This window comes from Gossypium arboreum, chromosome 13 (assembly GCF_025698485.1).
Source record: "Gossypium arboreum isolate Shixiya-1 chromosome 13, ASM2569848v2, whole genome shotgun sequence".
NCBI lineage: Eukaryota > Viridiplantae > Streptophyta > Magnoliopsida > Malvales > Malvaceae > Gossypium > Gossypium arboreum.
The window spans coordinates 121,567,445-121,587,833 of record NC_069082.1 but is presented as its reverse complement, the minus strand read 5'-3'; the positions used below and the strand labels follow the sequence as shown (position 1 = coordinate 121,587,833).

At 34.1% G+C, this 20,389-nt stretch overlaps 2 protein-coding genes across 7 annotated transcripts; both read right to left on the bottom strand.

The window, feature by feature from the left end:
* Positions 1-898: 898 nt before the first annotated feature.
* Positions 899-10,477, bottom strand: LOC108463980 (uncharacterized). Of its 2 annotated transcripts, none has more exons than XM_017764020.2 (19): positions 10,000-10,477; positions 9,286-9,395; positions 8,169-8,327; positions 7,759-7,824; positions 7,547-7,636; positions 7,060-7,365; positions 6,808-6,905; positions 6,380-6,415; positions 6,157-6,277; positions 4,970-5,206; positions 4,464-4,559; positions 4,309-4,374; positions 4,124-4,162; positions 3,899-4,033; positions 3,424-3,785; positions 2,947-3,040; positions 2,226-2,414; positions 1,883-2,003; positions 899-1,489 (listed from the first exon to the last, which is right to left on the bottom strand). In XM_017764020.2, exons 2-18 carry the CDS (start codon positions 9,382-9,384, stop codon positions 1,905-1,907), a joined length of 2,292 nt encoding a protein of 763 aa, XP_017619509.1. In that variant the 5' UTR covers positions 9,385-9,395; positions 10,000-10,477; the 3' UTR covers positions 899-1,489; positions 1,883-1,904. The 2 variants fall into 2 exon arrangements, with proteins under 2 accessions (XP_017619509.1, XP_017619508.1); XM_017764019.2 differs by having other exon boundaries at positions 899-1,391; positions 10,000-10,473.
* A 482-nt stretch (positions 10,478-10,959) lies between these two features.
* LOC108463981 (bifunctional L-3-cyanoalanine synthase/cysteine synthase D1-like) lies at positions 10,960-13,955 on the bottom strand. Of its 5 annotated transcripts, none has more exons than XR_001868213.2 (11): positions 13,782-13,910; positions 13,495-13,675; positions 13,296-13,405; positions 13,135-13,192; positions 12,591-12,854; positions 12,375-12,512; positions 12,229-12,280; positions 12,048-12,127; positions 11,546-11,605; positions 11,314-11,428; positions 10,960-11,111 (listed from the first exon to the last, which is right to left on the bottom strand). XR_001868213.2 is itself a non-coding variant. In XM_053024421.1 (11 exons), the coding sequence occupies exons 2-11, from the start codon at positions 13,531-13,533 to the stop codon at positions 11,022-11,024; spliced, it is 972 nt and encodes a 323-aa protein (XP_052880381.1). In that variant the 5' UTR covers positions 13,534-13,675; positions 13,893-13,955; the 3' UTR covers positions 10,960-11,021. The 5 variants fall into 5 exon arrangements, 4 of the variants coding, with proteins under 4 accessions (XP_052880381.1, XP_017619512.1, XP_017619511.1 ...); XM_053024421.1 differs by having other exon boundaries at positions 11,373-11,453; positions 13,893-13,955; XM_017764023.2 differs by having other exon boundaries at positions 11,314-11,453.
* Between the last annotated feature and the right edge of the window lie 6,434 nt (positions 13,956-20,389).

The window sequence follows — 20,389 nt, the reverse complement described above, 5'->3', positions numbered from 1 at the left end:
CGAACCCTTAAGACGACGTCGCAGGAGAGAGGATTAAATTACAAAACGTGATGAACTTTGAGGCCAATTTGAAAGAAATAAAAAGCTAATTGCGAAACGTGTGAAAAGCGGAAGGACCACGCGCGTAATTAGACCGCCGATGAAAACGCGGATCTGAGGCGGGTCTGAGCCGCTTCTGGTCGAGTTGGTTAAACGGCGTCGTTTTGGGGCTTATGGGTGCCACCAAAACGACGTCGTTTTATAACACCTTTAGATCAGCCTTCGAAATTCTTTGCTGCAAGTTCGTATTTTTATTTACTAAACTTTTTGATGTGAATCTCTTTTTTTCTTCTGAGAAAAATAAAAAAAAAACCCCTTATACAATGGTTTTGCTTGGCTTTTTATAGCCATTTCATTTCCTTTTTTAATATCTATCTATTCTTCCATTGTTGCTACTGCACAAATGGTAGTGGAGCGAGGCGGTGGTGGAGGTGCCACTAGCACCGAGGCGATGGTTGGTCGAAGACCCTAGGTGCGGCGCACCTAGGGTTTGAAATTCCTGTTGTTTTGCTCTAAAAATTTGGGCTACATTATTTTGGGCCTATTGAGCTTGGGTTGTAATGGGTTTTGGGTAAGTTTGAGTTGAGTCCCAAAATTGGGCTTGTACAGTTAGTATTATTAACTTTTTATTAAAATATCACGTGATTATATATAATTTAAATATCTTTAGAATTTTAGAGACTAACACGAAACTTCCCAATTCTGTCAAATTTGCATTACTTTCATTTTACATTATAAACAATGATCAAGTTTCAATTTTGGCTCTTATTCTTTGCTATAAAACTGAATAATTTTTTTAAATCCAAACAATGAAACTAAATTCCTAAAAATAAAAAATTAAATTTCAAATGCACAAGGATAAAAAACACAAATTAACAGTCCTTTTTTATTTCCAGGACAAATAATTAAAAAAAAGACCAATTTCGTAACAACAGTTTCTATGACTAGATATTGTATCACCCTCAAAATACAAATCTACATGACCTTTCGTCGACATCATATGGCCTAATCTTTTTTTCCCCCAATTTTACTTTCAGCTAATTGTCCCCCGGAGTTTACAAACCGTTCTACCGCTTGCATTCCACCCTACAACTTTTTCTCGGATGTATGGCGAAAGCATGCACTACACAAAGACCAAAACTTTATGATACCATCTGCTCGACTTTAACAACGATCATCTTGTTGAAGTCCGGAGAACGCCCCCACATTGAAAACCAATTGTCTTTGCAAATATATAAGGGATCCAACATTTGCTTCTGATATAGGCAAACCTCTGACGAACAAATACAATTCCCAACACTTTACAACAGTATGAGATTTCCATCTCGATTTCCCGAAACAGACACTGCAGCCTGATAGATAAGAGAGGATACAGTTCTTTTAAGTTGATTGCTTCATACAGATATCCAATGTGCAGACTAAAAGAGAAACTATATGATGTCTTATTCACCTATCAAACAAAGCCAACAGTAGTTCCATGTTAATAAACCGAACTCCATAGACTTTTGAACTGAAACCAACCAAACTTTATATTGATAACCGGCAATAACCAGATCAACTTAGTTTGCTCAGTTATTTTGGAAATTTGGTAACGAGTTTATTGGGTAATGGATTGGGTGGGTTTAATAGGGTCAGGGTAAGAATATCAATATATTAAAAATATTTATTGTATAATAAAATATTTTAAAATATATAAATATAATAATTTATAATAGTTTGATCAAGTTGGTCGGTTTAATACTAAAACTGATACTAACAACATTTTTGGTCGGGACATTGGCTAAGTAGTTCTGACCAAAATTTTCTCAACCCTAGTTAAAAGCAACACAGGTAACCCACTCACCTGCTCCCAGAAGTTGATAAAATCACCTGCCTTGAACCACTCTATAATTAAGTACCAAATCCTCAGGTTTCTTCCATATGTAGGCCCGCACAGTGGCTAAGCTCATGTCTGTAGATAAGACCTGGAACATATAGTAGCAAATCAAACACGTGATCAGTATAGCATGATCGAACTTGAACTAAAAAGTTCATATGAATAATTTTAGTTTGTTGATTTCAAACACTGCATGGTACGATTTATTAATGGTACCAGAAAATGATGGGAAAAAAAACACACAGCTTTGAGAAATGGGTCAAGGCTCTTAGCCAAAGGCATTATGACATCTAATATATGGTTTACTTGCCTGATTATTGCATAAAATCTCAACAGAAGGCCTAGGCTTCGGCCAAGGCTTCAATCCAGATTTAAAAGAACCATCCACGACAGCTGAATGCTGCAATTGTCCTCCATGTCCAGGAGCAAGTGACCCATCGGTATTTCCAGTATCAATTGGTTTGTCAAGCACCATCTTTTCTACGACATAATTAACAACCTATATAAACCATAACAAAGTGAAAGTACATTATTATACCAGAAAATTAAATAAAATACTGATGTACAAATACAGTGTAGGACAAACTGTTCTGCATTAATATACATTGATATACATATGTTTTTCCAATATGACACCTATCAGCATTCCGTATCCAAAATTTAAAAAGAGAAGAAAATAAAATCTAAAAGGCCACAAAGGCATCTTGCTCTTACATACGAGCAAACAAGCACTCAACAACAGCTAATACAGAAGATTATTCTAATTCGTTCATATATTGTGTTGGCTAGAACAAAGTTAAAAGGTCCTATCAAAATATATGTATGCTAAAATAGCATTTTCATTAACTGAACATTACTCTTTTGGCCCTTTTGCTGTCCATGCTCCAAAGCATGAAATAGATTCTAATGTATTAACCCAAGTGATCTAAATTAGCATAGAATCAACATTTGCAACTTTGTACAATCGCATGCCATGCCAAAAAAAAAAAAAAAGATTTTGAAAGTCCTACGGAAAAACCAAACAGGCATACCTTATTTATTCTCAATATACGAGGAGCACTTAACTTCCCTTGTGTGAGGATCTGAACAGCTGTACCTTCGCATGGATGAAGGTAGAAGCTGCACCTGAAATAAATGAAAAGTAAAACTTCATCAAGAGAGAGAGAGAGAGAGAGAAGACTCAAGTAAACTACATGATTATCCATGGTTCTGAATGTAGCAGTAGTGTGCAAAAATGCAAAAGAAGGTACTCTTCCCCCAAAAAAAAAAAAACAAAAGAAGAGAAGTGCAGACGTTTCACAAGAAAAATATCAGAGAGTAAGAACTAAAGGCACAAGAAAACAAAAAGCATAGTTAACCATGAATTTAATGACACTTCTTAAGTTCATCCATGTGTAACAAGTACATCAACAAGGTCAACTGATAAACAGTTCAATGTATGCAGTTCGTTGAAAACTAGTTACTTAAAGATTATATTAAGGGAAAGTTTAATGAGCCGCGGAAGTTACTTGGTGTTTTCTCGTGGTGGTAGCCGATTGTTTAAAACACAATCCAAAACCCACCAAGGGAAGTCTTTCTCATCCTCAGTTCCATCCAATTCAGTAATTTTCTTTCTCCAAGGACCTCCTTGGGAACCCTCGGAGATAATTGATGGAGGGGAAACCATAGAAAACTCAAAAGGAGGATGGACCATGGAGTCATTTTCAGCATTTCCATCTACCTCAATTCTTGAATGAGCAAGACTTCTTGCAGTATTATCCTTTCCTGATAAAACATCTCCATTAGCGGAAGCCTGGGAGCCAAGTCTTTGCCTTCTTTTGGTCATCCAATGAGCCAACAGACCTTTAAGGGTTTCACGAGCTAGATTAACCTGCCAAAGACAAGTTAACACCAGATGCACATTATAATCACAGAGTTCCTCAACCACTTCCTGTAGATATGCATGTCTTAAGATTGTCAAAATCAATAAAATAAGTCTAAAACCTTATCATCCTCAGGCTTCCCAGTTATGTTTAGATCAACAGAATACATCTCCGCAGAAAAGCATTGGGGTGTGTCCAAATGAACAGACAAGCTTCCAAGCCGGGTATCCACAGTGAACCATGCTGGAATGCTTACCTAGTGGTTTTAAAAATAAAAAAAGCAAATTCCTTACAAAATGATGCATTGTGTTTAACTGATATAAATTTAAATAAGTAGGTAGCATACCATCTCAAACAACTCCTGCTTTTTCTCGTCAAATGAAACCTGGCCATTGAAATTTAATGAATGGATAAATATATACAAGTGTCTATGTGTACAAAACTTGGAAGGGAAAAGCAAAGTGCAATCCACTTGTACTCAAGAAACAAAGACAGAAAAAGAGGGAAAAAAAATTCTAGTTTCTCATTCACCTGTCCATAGTCCTCGACCACAACACCCCTGGTTATCTCCCAGAGCTTTACCGAACCAGCAGTATCCTGTTCAAGAAGCATAAATATCATATACGCAAAAAAAATCCCAAAAACAAAATCTTTGGAACAACAAATATAAGTACTACCACATTTACCTTAGTCAATACATGCCTTCTGTTATTTAAAATTTCATGCTGAACTATTGCTGGAGTTCCAGGAATGGAAAAGATTGGTTCTTTATAAACAGCAGCCTGAATAACCAACAATGGAAGCACATTAATGAAGGGCAAGTGATGGAAGAAGATGCTAAAACAAATTCCAGATACAGTCAAACCTCAAAGAGTTATCCATAACAAATCACATCATGAGTAATAAAAACAAATTCTAATATTTGTTCTTTTCTCCTTGGGGTTGAGTGAGCAAAGAACAAATGAAACAGAACCAGTTAACAACTAATGAGCAGCGCAACATTCCCTAGAATTCAAGAATATAAAGAAAATAAATGTTACTACAATGCAGAGTTTGTATATTTAATAATACTTGATAAAAATTAAGAAAAAGGTGAAAAGAGATATTTATGAGACAAAAATTTTCGTGACAAACAAGATGATTGCTGTAAGCAATAGCAAATATAATACAGTCGCACACAAACTATACTTACAGGGGTAGACCCTTCTAAGGAAACTCTTGCCCTTGAAAAAGACAAGTTTCCAGCCAAGAATGAACCACCTCTTTGAAAGACCTTCTGAGGATTTCTTCCTTCAGCAGGCCATCTATGAACTGAAGAATCTGTCGTTGCAACCCAGATACTATCATCATGCAACGCCAACTGCAAAACTGGGTGTTCCTTTGTGCAAAGCAAAAGACTCTCTCTTGTTGTCAAGTCTGTCAAATACAACTGGTGTATGTATAAAAAGTAAGAGCCAGTTGAGAGTTAAAGCTAAATATTAGAAGCGCAAATTGAGAGTTAAAGCTAATTATTAGAAGTTTCATACAAGGTTGTCAAGAACTGTCAAGATCATATGCGGAAGAAACCTAGAAGTATTGTCTTCATTTGCTGTCAGAATGATTCAGAAACTTAAGCTGAATAGATATTAAGTCTTAACGTTACATTTCTTGGAGTTTAACTTGCAAAGTTATATTCTGTTTTGGGTTTCCTAGAAAGTTACAGATATGCTGATAGTTTCAAAATCAACTGGAAGTTAAAGAATTTGATGCTAGGAACCATATTTACTTGAGTTTGTATTATTTTATTAGGTTCTTATCCATCGCTTAGGAGTCGTTTAAGTCAATTTTGGAGTTTCCTACTGATCACAGTCTTTCTAGGAAAATTATTACAAACTCTACAAATGAGCACGATCTATTTTATATTACCAGACAACAACTGATGAGAACTTCAGCAACTGTTGTACCAACCCTTGCCCTAGTGCTTAGGTGTGAACCTAGACCACTTTTCTTCCTTATCTCTAATTACTTGCATTGATTTCAATCTCAAACCAACCAGGAATACTTCCAATAAATCCCGATCCCACTCACACAAATTCATCATGAAATTAAATCCTTGACCCATAATTTACTTGTTAAGAGTACTGCAAAAATTACCATTTACCAGCACAAGCCAGAATTGCTTTCTAATCCTTTATTAGTTCCATCCAATCTCAATTGATACCAATAATTAGAACCCCTAATTATTATCATAATTTCTGATCCTTTAATCTCAATCAATCCTAAAATACTATAAGCCAATTGTGCTATATCAGCATAGGTTTCCTCTCAACTTCTACATCAAAACATTGGCAAAATTGACAAAGATTCTGCTAAAACTGTTTGGCATGAATATGTACTTACAGAAAGATCTCTACCACCACTATAAACATGAGTAAATGTTGGGGTGCTCGCAAGTGCCCAAACAGAATCTGTATGCACAGCATATGAATGCACACAACGCTGCTGACCAAGGTCCCATAGCCTACAAAATAAAATTATGACCATTTAAAAGGAAAGGACTTAGATTCTTTATGGCTGAAAATGGCATGTTATACAACAGTGAAAACTTGCACAGATTATATACCTGATCATAGAATCAGAGGACCCTGATAAACAATACCTGAGAGAATATGAGATGTCTGTCAAACTTTTCACTAGTAAAATAAATACGGTGCAGAAGAACACACAAGCAAATAAAAGAACTCACTAGAAGTCAATCAAGGGAAGAACCCATCAAATAACGAAAAACTCCCTGATATTTTCAAAGAAAAAGTATTCACCCAATTTTACTAGAAAACAATGTAGCAGTTAAAAAAAAATGTGAACATGCACACATGAAGCCATAAAATGATTTAGTCTCCACCCTACAACCACGCTCATTGTTCTCAAAATATTTTGCATCATAGGACCGCGATAAGAAACAATAAAATTAAGCACCATATTTGTAAGGCTTCCAACTAAATCAAACTAAAACTATTTTTAACTCTACAGATCTAAATTCAGTGTAGCAACCTGCCAGTAGAATCCAGAAGCAGAGCCCTAACGTTATCTGTATGCCCTCTTAACTTCATAGTCTTTGAACCTGTTCTTGGGTCCCAAACACGCACAACCTATAAGAAATTGTGGCAGGAAATTAAATTGCTACTGAAATTGTTAGGTAAAACAAATTATCAACAGACCATCCCTGGCAACTGGCAAAATGTCATAAGTGGAGAGAAACATGTTATTTACATAAAAATTGAATTCAGAAGAAGCAACACTTACCTTCTCAGTTCCACCAGAGACAAGAAGGGATCCATTATCATTCATTGCCAATGCATAGACTGACTCTTTATGGCCTTTGGCAGCGATGGGGACATATCCAGGACACTGAGTTGTGTGAGCAGTAATACTGTTATTCGAGCTAATTGGTCGCAGACTGGATACGGGTAATGAATTTGCAGAACCATTGATACCATTGGAAAAATCATCTTCCATTACATCACTGGACTTAGAGAGTGGAGTAACCGCAGCTTCAATATCCCATACAAAAACCTCCCCACCAAGACCCCCAGAGGCAACCACATTTGCCTAAAATGTATGGCACTAAAAAAGAATCAGAAAATGACTTCTATAATATTAAAAAACATGCCTTGATGCACAACTTAAGCAGCCAAATCAAACATGAAACCTAAATAGCAATATTGCACCGACAAGAACATTTCACTCATGCACCTAATAAAATCCAAAGAAAATTTTATATAAGAATTACATTTCTTTCAGCAGCAGCTAGACATGTAACATAGTCAGAGTGTTGACGAAGAGTCCTGGTACAAGTCCCATCAGACAAGCAATTCCATATCTGGCGTATCAAAAAGAAAGAGCACATGTCAATATTTAACAAAAGTAGCGGCCAAAAAAAATATTTGACAAAATAAGTTAAAAAGAGAAAAGCTAAATCTAATACACGAATTAATGACAAACCTTCAATGTGGTGTCTGACGAGCATGAAACAAGTGTATTTTCACCAGCAATTACAGTATCATTTACCTGCACAAGGAAATTCTCAATCATAATTTACATTGTTACATAGATAAATTTTATAAGATAACTGGATGGTGTATTCACAAACTGAAAAAAGAAAAAGGAGCCATCAACATTCAAACTGACTACTGATGTAATTGAAGTGCACAGTGAATACTTGCTCTAGATATTACTTCGGGTGAGCAGGTTGGTTAATAAGCAATCATTCATACTGATAATACATCAAGAAACCAAAAATTTAATTAATTAAATTATCACATGCTCCGAACAAAAAATTAGCAATAAAAAGATACCATCTAAAGTATGATGGTCCTGCTCATAGCAAAAACAAGAAGCAAAAAAGAAGGTACCCAATCAACATGTGACTCAAATGTAGCAGAGCAAGTGGCAGCATCTTCAGCCAGTGCCCATCTCTTAAGCGTGCCATCACGGCTTCCAGTGAAGAGATAGTTGCAACCATCAGAGACAGATGACTTTAGCACAGCCAAACAATTTATACCAGCAGAATGCTGCAAAAAAAAAAAAAAAGAAGAAGAAAACATAAGTAGAGAAACATCAGAGCCTAGTTCCCATACCCAAAATAAAGTGATAAAATGATTGACTAGTTTATAATTCAAGATAATGACATAATTAACAATATAAAGTAAAGCATAAGCAAAATTATTCAAGTTTATAGTGAAAATGGTCCTACATTAATGAATAATGATGAATGCATGGATACTATAAAGAATTAGTTACTGAGAATTACAAACAATCATTTCCATTCTAATTTAGTATAACATATATAAATAAGATTATTTGTGTTGTCTCATGGTAGCCTTTCCAGTCCCTTTACATTATTGATTAGCATACACTTTCATGTTTCTAGCAATTTACACAGGCACATGGCATCATCAAATGATAAATTTCTTGGATAAGAATCTACAACACACTAAAATGCCTTTGCTGACAATCCTTAACTCCTACAACATCCAGGGTTACTCAAACAATATTATATCTCACACCAGGTCCATCCTAACCTTCCCTCTTCCAATAAGATACAAAAATGTTCTTGTGAATTGTGGTCAATCCTAAGGATAAAAGGCAGCCAATAATGAGACTGGCAAAGCTGTATCTTGGAGAAGGAAGTTTACAAGTTCCAACCCCAAATAAATTTCAAATCCACCAACTTAATCATAAAAAATATAAATATCAAAATTTCCTACTCAGATTTGATGAAAAGCAAACACAAGACTCTTGAAATTATATTTTAGTAACAAATGCATAAAAGGAAAGACGTATAAACATAAAATAGCAGAAAAACCAATAATATAAATGTGGCATTAAAATGAAAAACATAAATACTTAGAATACTAACAAAAAATGAATATGAATATGCAAATTCCTTGAGATTGCCGATAACAAGGAAGAGGAATTGTTAAAGGAAAATAATTATAAGCAAAAAGACACACACACAAACCACTTTACCTTTGTGTCATCAGAGTCATTTAATACATATGTCAGCCTCTTTTCTTTACGCGGGCGGCTAGAATTGGAATTGTTCCCAGCACTGCCAACTCGATGCATTGCAGTGAGCCCTAGATAATCATTCAAATGAAAATTAAAAACTTTAGCACCTATAAGTCATTGCCCAGTAAATAATTGGATATCAACTAGATATAGTAGGTCAGAATAACCTATATTCTGCAATAAAATGTCAATGAAAGAAATAAAATAAACTAAGTAGACCAAAATTATCTACATATATCAGATTATTAATATTTTTTTTTTTACAAATAAAAACTTTCTAAAAAAAATTATACAGAAACTGATTCAACCAACAAACAACTAAACTCTCATCAAAACCAAATTTCTACTCAAAACCGTAACTACTGCGACTAGAATTTGAATTCTTATCTTAATCAAACACGATTTCTAAAAATACGATAACACATTGAAAAATCAAGCAAATTTTTTTTTACCAAAATGATCGAACTAGATAAATTAATATAAAAAAGAATCAATGAATTAATACAAATAAACAAAATTTCCACAAAAGAAAAATCTAACAAAAAAAGTCAACTAAATAAATGCAGAGATAAGAAAACTTGAAATGATCGCCGAGAAAGCCCGAATTCAATGATAGAATTTTTTATTAAAAAAAGGAGAAAAGAAGTGAGGAGACTAAATCTTTGAACTTACCGAGACGGTCTTCGAAGATGAAATCGACGTCGGTTTGACAATAATCAGTGTTAAAAAGAGAGAGAGAGACAGAGAGAGAGAGAGAGAGAGAGAGAGAGAGAGAGAGAGCTTAATTAAACCCTAGAAAATTTCTAAGAGCCTCTCGAAGTTTGCTTTTTTTTTAATTATTTTTTTTCCTTCGATGTTGGAAGAGATATTAAATGAAGAAACAGAGATTTAGGTGAAGGAAGGATCATTAAATGAATAAAATTAATAAATTTCAAAAGAAAAAAAACTCTTCTGCGAAAAAACTGAACTTGAAAGTCAAAAGAAGAGAGTGGGGGAGAAGAAGAGTGGCATGGTGGCTGGCTTATCGATGTTGTAGGAAAGCCGGTCCAGGCGTCGTACTAGAAACATCAAAACAATTACGACAAACTACTAAACCTGTCCAATAGCCGGGTGTTAATGGTTTGGGCCAAACTATGGTCCGGAAATATTTTTCGTAATATTTTTTTAATAAATGATAAAATCTTTAAAAAGTATATTTTAATAAGAAAACGTGGGTTTTATAATTTTAAATTAAAATTAAAAATTAAAAATTAATTTTTTATTTTTATTTTATTTGTATTTGGACCATATAGATATCGATAAAAGTTAAAAACATTTTGTTGAAAATCTAGCTTAGATCAGATTGGATTGGCTGTACAATCCGACCACTCTTATCTAAATAAGAAGATTTTCAATTATCCAAATAAAAATTATTTTATTTTTATTTAATTGTAAAATATTTTTAAAATTTGGGTGCAATTTGATCCAGCAACATAAATTTTCTTTTTACATGGCTTTTATCAATATTTTATTCTGTGTATTCTGAAAAAAGAATTATATGAAACTGTGTGATTTCATGTTATTTTTATTTTGTGATTAGAAAATAAAATTATACTGAAAAACTTAAACTACAACAAAAAATTGAGATATAAGTTAAAAGGAACTTTTAATAATTATAATAATTTAAAATCCATATTCTTAGGATAATAATGGCATCAATCTATGGCCATGTTTTCCGCTTCATGCCTTAAGGATTCAAACAATGCAGAAGACAGGTAACGCTCACCAGCGCTGGGAAAAATTACCTGTAAAATAAAAACAAGAAAGCTCAAGTGTCGTTGATGCATAACTATTTAGGGTCAAAATATACAAGCATTTTAAGAAAAATAATGAGCACGAACAAAATAAGTTAAATATTCAATTGTATGAAAAAGAAAAGTTGGAAAAAATTTTCAGTAATGTAATAAATTTTAAAATTTGAGTTCGGAAAGCTGATTGAGTCTTAGCTTGATTGGTATAGGCGTTGTTGCTATATGTACCAACTTGAAGAAGGGAATGCAACTCACAACTATGAGTTTGCCTGAGTTTTCTGGCCTCTTTGCCAACTTAATTGCAGCTGCTGCTGCAGCACCAGATGATATACCAACCTGTCAAGCTCAATTCATTTGAGGAAACAGATGAAGAAAAAGAAGAAGTGGTCGAGACGGTTGTAACAATCGAGTAATGATTATGAACATACCAGCAAGCCTTCTTTCAAGGCTAACAGTTTAGCAGTTTCAATGGCTTCTTCACTGGATATCTAAGAAGTTACAACAGCAAGAGAAGTATAAATATGTGGAATAGGAAACTACCATGCATCATATAGGATTAACAATGGGTCAGGTGATTGATGCTTGCCATGGTGAATAAAATGGGTTCTTAGGAGGAAAAAGAATTCTATCATTGTGACCGAAATGGAAGTTCTTTAATTTTTCAAAAATCAAAGCCATTGCAGAGTTTCATTGAACAGTATGTAGGAAACTACAACGGCATCATAAAGGATAATCGATGGATCAGATGATTGATGCTCGATATGGCGAATGAAATCAGTTCATATAAGGAAAAAGAATACCATTATCGAAATTTGTTGATTTTTCAGAAATAAAACCAATGGCAATGTTTCCTAGAACTGTTTCTGAGGGAAAAAAGAACATTCAGAAACTTCGACAAACGAATTCGAATGCAATGCTATTGAGACTTACCTGGACAACTTCATCAAGGAGGCCAACATCCAAAACATCAAGGATGATACCAGCACCAATTCCTTGGATCAGATGAGAGCCTTTGACATGCAAAGCACAGGTAATGTAACGAAGGAAATAATTAAGTACTGGATATCGCACGAATCACATAACAAAGGGTGAAAGTGACTTGACACTTTACCGGGTTTTCCACCATTTAAGACTGCACTTTCAACGGGTTCCACGCCATATACCTATATGTCGACAAAAGAAGAATACGTTCTTATTAGCATAACAACAAGGACATTGGCTCCTTGTCTGAATTTGGGTCTCAAATGGGGAACAAACCTTGATCTTTGAGTTTTTCTCTTTGAGGAATCTCCCTGCACCTGTTACTGTCCCACCAGTCCCTATGCCAGCAACTAATACATCAACTTTCCCTTCTGAGTCTTTCCATATCTCTGGACCAGTGGTTTCGTAATGAATCTTAAACAAATAATTCATAACTTCTTTTAAACATCACCTGATGAAACACTGGAAATGTTATAACAATAAAGATACTACCTTTGGATTGGAAGGGTTTTCAAATTGCCGAAGCATGTAACCATTACGTGTGTTCTTTAGTATCTCCAAAGCCTTGTCTAATGACCCTTTAAAGCCCTTGGCTGGGTCTGTGAGTCGTACCTCAGCTCCAAAAGCTCGAAGAACGATTCTCCTCTCGATGCTCATATAAGCTGGCATTGTGACAATAACTTTATAACCCCTGGCTGCCCCAATGAAAGCCATTGCAATGCCGGTATTACCACTGGTAGTGTCGATGAGAACACTCTATAGCCGATATTATTTCAATATATGCAGAAGAAACGGGAAATTTGTTAGCTTAAATGTTCCGTGTCTGGACCATTCCATGTGGAAAATAGCCCTAATTTGATCAAAAGTCAATTGAAGCAAAACTGCAGAAGATATTACGATAGTCTTCCAAAACAATCTGAAGTTTTAACTGTTCGTGGGTCTATATTTCATCCTGGTTAGGTTATCAAACAATCACTTCATATGCATTAACCGGGAAGCTAAACTGAGCAAAGCATCTTCGAATACGGTACCATACCTTCCCGGATGTAATCAAGCCCTTATATTCCGCATCTTTAATCATACTGTATGCAATCCTGGGGATCGATAAACAATGAACAAAGGCATTATTCTGCAGGTAACAGTTTGCAAGATGCTGTGAAGAATGTAAAAGTCAAATGTAAATTATGAAGTTTATGCCTGTCTTTAACACTGGAGCAAGGTTCCATCAGCTCAAGCTTGGCAGCAATTCGAGCTCCGCAACCATCGACGATATTGTTCAGATATACCATAGGCGTGTTACCTATTAACTGCATAAGCCACGATGAGATTAAAACAAGTTGCAGAAGACTAATGGCAATATCAACAACACTTAAATGATTGAGAAAAAAAACATTACTTCAGTAACATCTTTCTTGATTGCATATCTGTCTTCCATGGAGGATTCTCAAAATTTCCGCAATTTAACAAAGGAAAACAAGGTTTTCTTATTGCAAAACGCAAGCTTCTGAACTGTTTATAAAGGGCAAAAACCCGCTCAGATAACAGAGGAATAGGCAAGAAATACTTGTTCCCCCAAGCTGTGGAAACAGAAGAATCAATCAAACATGTAATGAGAAAATGGAAATAGAAAACACCGAAGAATGTAAAAGAATCAAAGAACAAATCAATAGTTGTTGGGGATACCTTTGGATATTCCAACAACAAACAAGAAGACAAAAATAAAAAAGATAACATATAAGAACATGTAAAGTGGCGGCTTCACTGATAACTCATTAATCAGTGAATTACACCTACCCCATCACACTTTTCCTTGAAAAAGCAACTTTAAATTATATTCTTGTTTTATTAATATGGTTAAAGTCTCAAGATAAGCTTAGCAAAACGTAAGAATATATTATATTTTGTTATTTAATTGTTTTTGTTCATTAGGTTAAAAGGAATAGTATTTCTACCTACATTCTTAAAATAACGTAATGTGTTTCCATGGTTCTAGTCAACAGCGTATGCGCTTGCCTACTGATGTGGAAAACATTTTCTTTTTTGTTTTACTTGAATATCCGCATTTGACACATGAGTATATTGATATGAATCTCCAAATGCCTTTCAAATTCATAAGATAACTTAGATGAAATTGAACGTACCCATAATCGGAAACCACACCTAAGTCCGAACATATCCTACCTTACCCAAATTCAGACTCCAAGTGAGTATCCAATATGGGTATCTTACAGAGGGTTTTTTTCTTTCCTAAGATTTTTCATAAATTTAGAGGATTATATCTTCATATAATCATACTCATATCTAAATATGTCAAACATTAATACTTCGAAAAAATTAAAGAATCAAAATAACGTAACTTCTGATATTCTCCCTTTATATTTTCTTACCATGGATGCAAAAGTTTGCCTTCTGCCAAACAGAAAATGTCATGAGAAGTTGCTCAGCTTATTCACCTTTGCAGTGTTAACATCCTCATCAATGGACACCTTATAGGCTTCTTCTCTGAGTTATTATTCTTCTTATCCTTGGACTTCGACCATCTTTTGGTTATTATCAAAACCTGCAAAAAAAAAGTTCATAATCGCTTCCTATTGTTTCATCCTTTACTGATCCATTTGTTTCTCGTTTCGCTAGTTTCCTCAATGCCCCCACAACACAGAATTCTACATCTTTTAACCCTACCAATCCCATTTCGCCCATGTCTTTCAACCCTCCAAGCAACCCTGCATCTACTTATCACCTTCTTGTTTAACTTCTTTTTTTTTTTTTTAATTTATGCCACATTTTTTCTATTATATTAGAAAAAATAATATTAAATTTTCTTTTATTTTTCTAGAAGTATTCATGTTTCGATATCGACATATATTCAAATATGGTATAAAAATACGGTTCTTTAACAACCTTCCAAATATTCAAATATGGAAATTAAAGAAAAAAGAAACTATAAACAATTGAGCTTACACATGTCGTACATGTTGAATTTAGTTTTTAAATTATTTAAGTAGATAAATCTTAAAATAATGAATTGAGATTTTTTAGGAACATTTTATTTTATTTTTTAGGAGTTTACTATAATAAGGGAATTATTTCCCAATTAGGTTATGGCTATTTTTCTATTTAAATTCAGTTCTTTATGTAACAGTCTGGTTTTAGCTAAACCGGAACAATAGTTTCGGAACCACAAATCCGATGTCGAAATTTTTTTTAATATTATTTTTAGTGATTACAGATAATAGCTTGTATGTGTGAAAATTTCGTAAGCTAATTTTATCGTTTAATTGCTCAATTTAAGAAAAAGGACTAGATCGCATAAAATGTAAAAGTTTCGTTCTATTAGCTAAAGGTATTTAATAGCTATAGAACCTTAAATTTAAAATCTTTAAGTGGTAAATTGACCATTAGTATGATAGTGGATGATAGTGGCATGGCATTTGGTGTAATTATGGAATATTTTTAAGGTTAATTATGGTAATTTGTAAATAATGTTAAAATAAGTAAAATAAAACACAAATTTCATCCATTATCATCTTGTTGAACCGAAATTAAAAGAAGAACAAGAGGAACTAGGGTTCTTCATTCGGCTAGGAAGAATTCTTGCATTTAGATCAAGAAAAGAGTAATCCGGAATTAAATTGAGGGAAAGGCCAGATTATCGAGTAATTGACTTATTTCACCATTTTCATACTCGAAGTAAGTTCGTATGCAGTAATTTCATTATAAAAGCATGTTAAACGCTTTGGTATTGCATAAAATGTGATTATGAGATTATGGATAATGTTCGAATTGTGGAAACGACTCTACGAATGCATTCGATGATAGAAACGGAAGGTGTGAAATCTCGGTTGAACTTTAGGAATAGATTTGGATACTAGTGCCTTGCTATTAGATGATAAGTTGAGTTGGCTTTGAGCCATGATATTAGCACTTCGGGTGCGAGTTATGTAATGGCCTAAATTCAAAATTATCGGAACAGTGGTTTCGTAACCACAAATCCGATTTAAAGAGAAATTATTTCAATATTTTTGCATGAAAATTGATATGATAGGAAAATCGTATGAAAATATTGATAGAAAAATTTTACCGATTTAGTGATTAGATAGAAAAGAAATTATTGAAGAAATTGGGTAAAAACAAGGTATCGAGACCTTTATCTCAGAAACCGAGTCAAAAATAATTTTATAAATATTTATGAAATGTTATTAATGTGGTATTAAAATTTCGTTAGGAAATTTTAATGTTTGGGTAGTCAATTAAATGAAAATGACTAAATTGTAATAGGTGTAAAAGTTGCTAGAATGATTAAATAGCTTAAAAGTCTAATGAGAAAGGATTTAAAAGGAAATTAGACCCAAAATTTATTTGGGCTGGACGGCAAGGGTATGAAATCAGCAGAAAAATTGATAAATTAAGGGTAAAATTGGAATATTACAAAATTAACTAAATAAAACTAGGACTAAATAAGAAATATCTAGATTTCTCTTCATTTCTCTTCAATTCCAGCAGCTAAAAACGCCATAGGAGGGTTCTATAAGCTGGTATTTCATAATTTTTGCACCAAGTGAGTTAATCCTTTCCTTTTTCTTGTAATTTTTGTGTTTCTAAGACTTTTACAACTAGGTCCTACTATTAAATTCATTAGTTTTTGATTTCATGGATGAAATTGAAAGTCACCATGGTTGAGTGCTGTAAGTTTATGATGAAATAGAATGAAATTAAAGCTTTAATTTGTTTATGAGATGATTTTATTAGGTAATTTCAATAGAAATTGATTTTTAGGACCTAATTGTGAAAATGCTTGGAATTAAAGTCTATTTCTGAAATTCTGATTCCTAAAGGTTTTAAACTAGTTTAAGGTGATAGAATAAAATGTTGATTGAGAAAAATCAGCTCAATTGAGAGGCTAATTGAGTAGGGACGAAATTATCATTTATTAAAAGCTTAGGGGAAAATGGTAATAAACAGCTTGCACAAAAACAGTTTAGACAGCAGTAGTAGACTAACTTTGAAAAATCACCATAAATTGTAGAAATCGAATTAGAAGATGAAAAAAATATGGAATTAAAGCTTATTGAGTCTAGTTTCTCATAGAAGAAATATTGTAAGCAATGGATTTGTAAATTTTGAGATATAATAAATTTTGTGAGACAAGGTCAGAATGAATTCGGGTTCCCTGTTCTGATTTTGAAAAATCATAAAAAATTGAATAAAAACAATTATGGGCTTAAATTTATATGTCTAGAATCTTTAATGAGTCTATTTTTAATAGAAATAAACGAGAACATTATTTGAATTCTTTATGAAGAGATAATTAATTTTTAGTGCAGAAGGGTCAGAACTGTCGACAGCAGAACAGGGGTGACTTTAAAGAATAAACTGTACTTATTGGATAAACCAAAAATTCTGAAAATTTTATGGTAAAAATATATATGAGTCTAGTTTCAGGAAAAATTAACGGATCTTAATTTGGAGTTCTTTAGCTCAATTTATAAATAATTTAGTGACTATGACTCAAGTAGACAGCCTTGAATGAACTATAAATAATAGTTGAATTATAGAGAATGTTGCATATGAATATGAAATGTATTAAATTGATAATTAAATTTATTTATTTAGATCCGGAAGATTCAAATACAAAGCTAGATCGAGGAAAGGAAAAAGTTCGGGATTAGTAGATTTTTATTGTTTACAAACAAGTATCAAGGTAAGTTCGTGTAACTTGAATTATATTCTTAAATGCTTGAGATTGTATGTTATTGATGTGAATATGATTTGAGTGTTCATTGTATGAAAATTAATGAAACATTGATATATTTGATAAAATGGGAAGAAATTCCGGTTGAATGAAAGGAAAATTCGATGGATCTCTGAAAAGGAATTGACGGTAAAAAGGATCTAGCCCGAACGGGTGATCCTATCTTGATATAGCCCCCCCGAAGAATATGTGTAAAATGAATTTAGCCCGGACGAGTAATCTGAATTAGGGTCTGAATTTAGCCTGGACTGGTAATTCAGATCCAAGCTCATTAGAGTAATTGTCGTTGTAGGGGATTTAGCCTGGACTGGTAATCCCGACAATACTCTATGAGTTTATATTGCAGGGGATTTAGCCTGGACTGGTAATCCCGCTGCAAGGTTGAGGTTTGCGAGAGTGTGCTCTCTAAAATGGAAATGTGTGCACATGAATATGAATTGACGGACCCGGAATTGTACACTAAAAGTGTACCACTGAAAATCCATCGAAATTTCGATAAATTCAACGGGATAAATATGGAAAATAATAAGGGAATGAAAATCATGGTATTGATGAGTACATCAATCAAGGTATATATTATTGGTACATGGAAATTATTGTACTAACTTGAATGTTGAGTTTGTGCATATTAGGGTAATAATGCATTGAATGGATATATGGATGTTTATTGTATTGTATTGTATTGAAAATATTAGGTAAGTATAATTCTTGTTACATGAGCTTACTAAGCACGAAGTGCTTACCCCGTTTCCTTTTTCCCTGTTTTGTAGTGTTAAGAGCTTGGAGGTCGGATTTGGTCGAAGACACATCACACTGTCAACCTCAGGATTTCGGTATATAAAGAAACTTTATTTTGGAAATCAATGGCATGTATAAGCTAACAAAGTAAATGTTAACGTGAAATGAATGTAAAGTTAGCCATTAGTATGGTTAACAAACCTGGTTTTAGATATGTGATGACGTTATCTTATAAATATGCATGAATTTATCTTGAAAATATGTTGAATTGATTTGGTTGATGTGGATTGGTCTCGATTTAATATTGCAGGGAATGTTAGATATTTATAAAGGGCTATATTGAATATAAAAAAAATTTAATTAAATAAACTCCGTAATGCCTCATACCCTATTCCGGCAATGAATACGGGTAGGGGTATTACATTTATTGGTATCAGAGCTACGGTTTAGTCGGTTCTAGGACCGATGTAACAAATACGGGATTAGCTATACATGCCATTTAAATTATTATTGATAGTGTGATATCTCTTGACCATTTAAAATGTGTTTTTCTTATAGTAATGTCATCCGACCGGGCTCAATCTGAGGAAGCTGGGAGTAATGCTCTGGCTTCAGTACAAAGAGAAGAAACTAGCAGTAGAAGGCCCGAGACAGAGGGTCGAGGGGAGGAGGCAAAAACAGCCTTCTTTCAAATGATGAATGAATGGTTTAATCAATATTTAAGAACTAACCCTGTAGTGCAGCAAGTTCAAGCTCCCCCTCCTGCTCCTTCACCGGTTCCCGAGATCCCACAGGGTGCAGGTACTGAATCTGTCAGAAAAGGAAAAGCTCCAGTAGATAAAATTCGAAAATATGGGGCCGAAGAATTTCGAGCAGCAGTTGATGATGATTCTGAACGGGCTGAATTCTGGTTAGAAAACACTACTCGGGTTCTGGAAGAATTATCTTGTACACCAGAAGAATGTCTGAAATGTGTCGTCTCACTGCTAAAAGACACAGCTTACCATTGGTGGAATACTAAAGCTTCAGTTGTTCCGAAAGAAGAAATTACATGGGAATTCTTTCGATCGAGTTTAGAAAAAATATATCAGCCAGAGGTTTCTCGATCAGAAAAGAAAAGAATTTCTTGAGTTGAAACAGGGTAACAGATCAGTATCTGAATATGAAAGAGAATTTGTTCGATTGAGTAAATATGCTCGAGAATGGGTACAGTCAGAAGCTGAAATGTGCAAACGATTCGAAGAAGGGTTAAATGAAGACATTAAACTACTGATCGGAATTCTTGAAATTCGAGAGTTTGCTACATTGGTAGAGAGAGCTTATAAAGCAGAAGAATTGAGCAAAGAAAAGAAACAGGCTAAAAGGGAAACTCGAATTTTTAGTAAAAGACCGATGGGAAAATCCCAGTTTTCTGCTTCAAAGAAATTGAAGAAGTATCTGGATCGTTCTACTTCAGCCATTGGGTATTCGAGCAGAGAGCGAGGTTCTCAACGCACTAATCCAAGACCTTCTACTCCATCAGTGACCAGTGTTGGTAGTGTTGGCACTCCTAAGCCGAGATGCCAGTACTGTAATAAAGCTCATTTTGGTGAATGTCGATTAAAGAGCGGGGCTTGTTACCAATGTGGTTCTTTTGACCATTTCCTCAGAGATTGTCCAGAAAGAGGTGAAAAAGGAGCTGAACAGATATCAAAGCCGAGTAATCCAGTTTCGAGAGGTAGACCACCTCGACCATCTGGTAATGTCAGTGGTAGCCGAGGAGCTACGAAAGATATTGTAGGCAGGTCTGAAGCACGAGCAC

Coding starts and splice junctions, on each gene's coding strand:
- LOC108463980 (XM_017764020.2), bottom strand. CDS start 9,384: ATGCATCGAGTTGGCAGTGCTGGGAACAATTCCAATTCTAGCCGCCCG. Junction 4,560..4,969: donor CCTTAGAAGGGTCTACCCCT/GTAAGTATAGTT, acceptor TTGGTTATTCAG/GCTGCTGTTTATAAAGAACC. Junction 3,041..3,423: donor CCACCACGAGAAAACACCAA/GTAACTTCCGCG, acceptor CATTTATTTCAG/GTGCAGCTTCTACCTTCATC.
- LOC108463981 (XM_053024421.1), bottom strand. CDS start 13,533: ATGGAAGACAGATATGCAATCAAGAAAGATGTTACTGAA. Junction 13,406..13,494: donor TCAAGAAAGATGTTACTGAA/GTAATGTTTTTT, acceptor TGGCTTATGCAG/TTAATAGGTAACACGCCTAT. Junction 13,193..13,295: donor TGCTCCAGTGTTAAAGACAG/GCATAAACTTCA, acceptor ATCGATCCCCAG/GATTGCATACAGTATGATTA.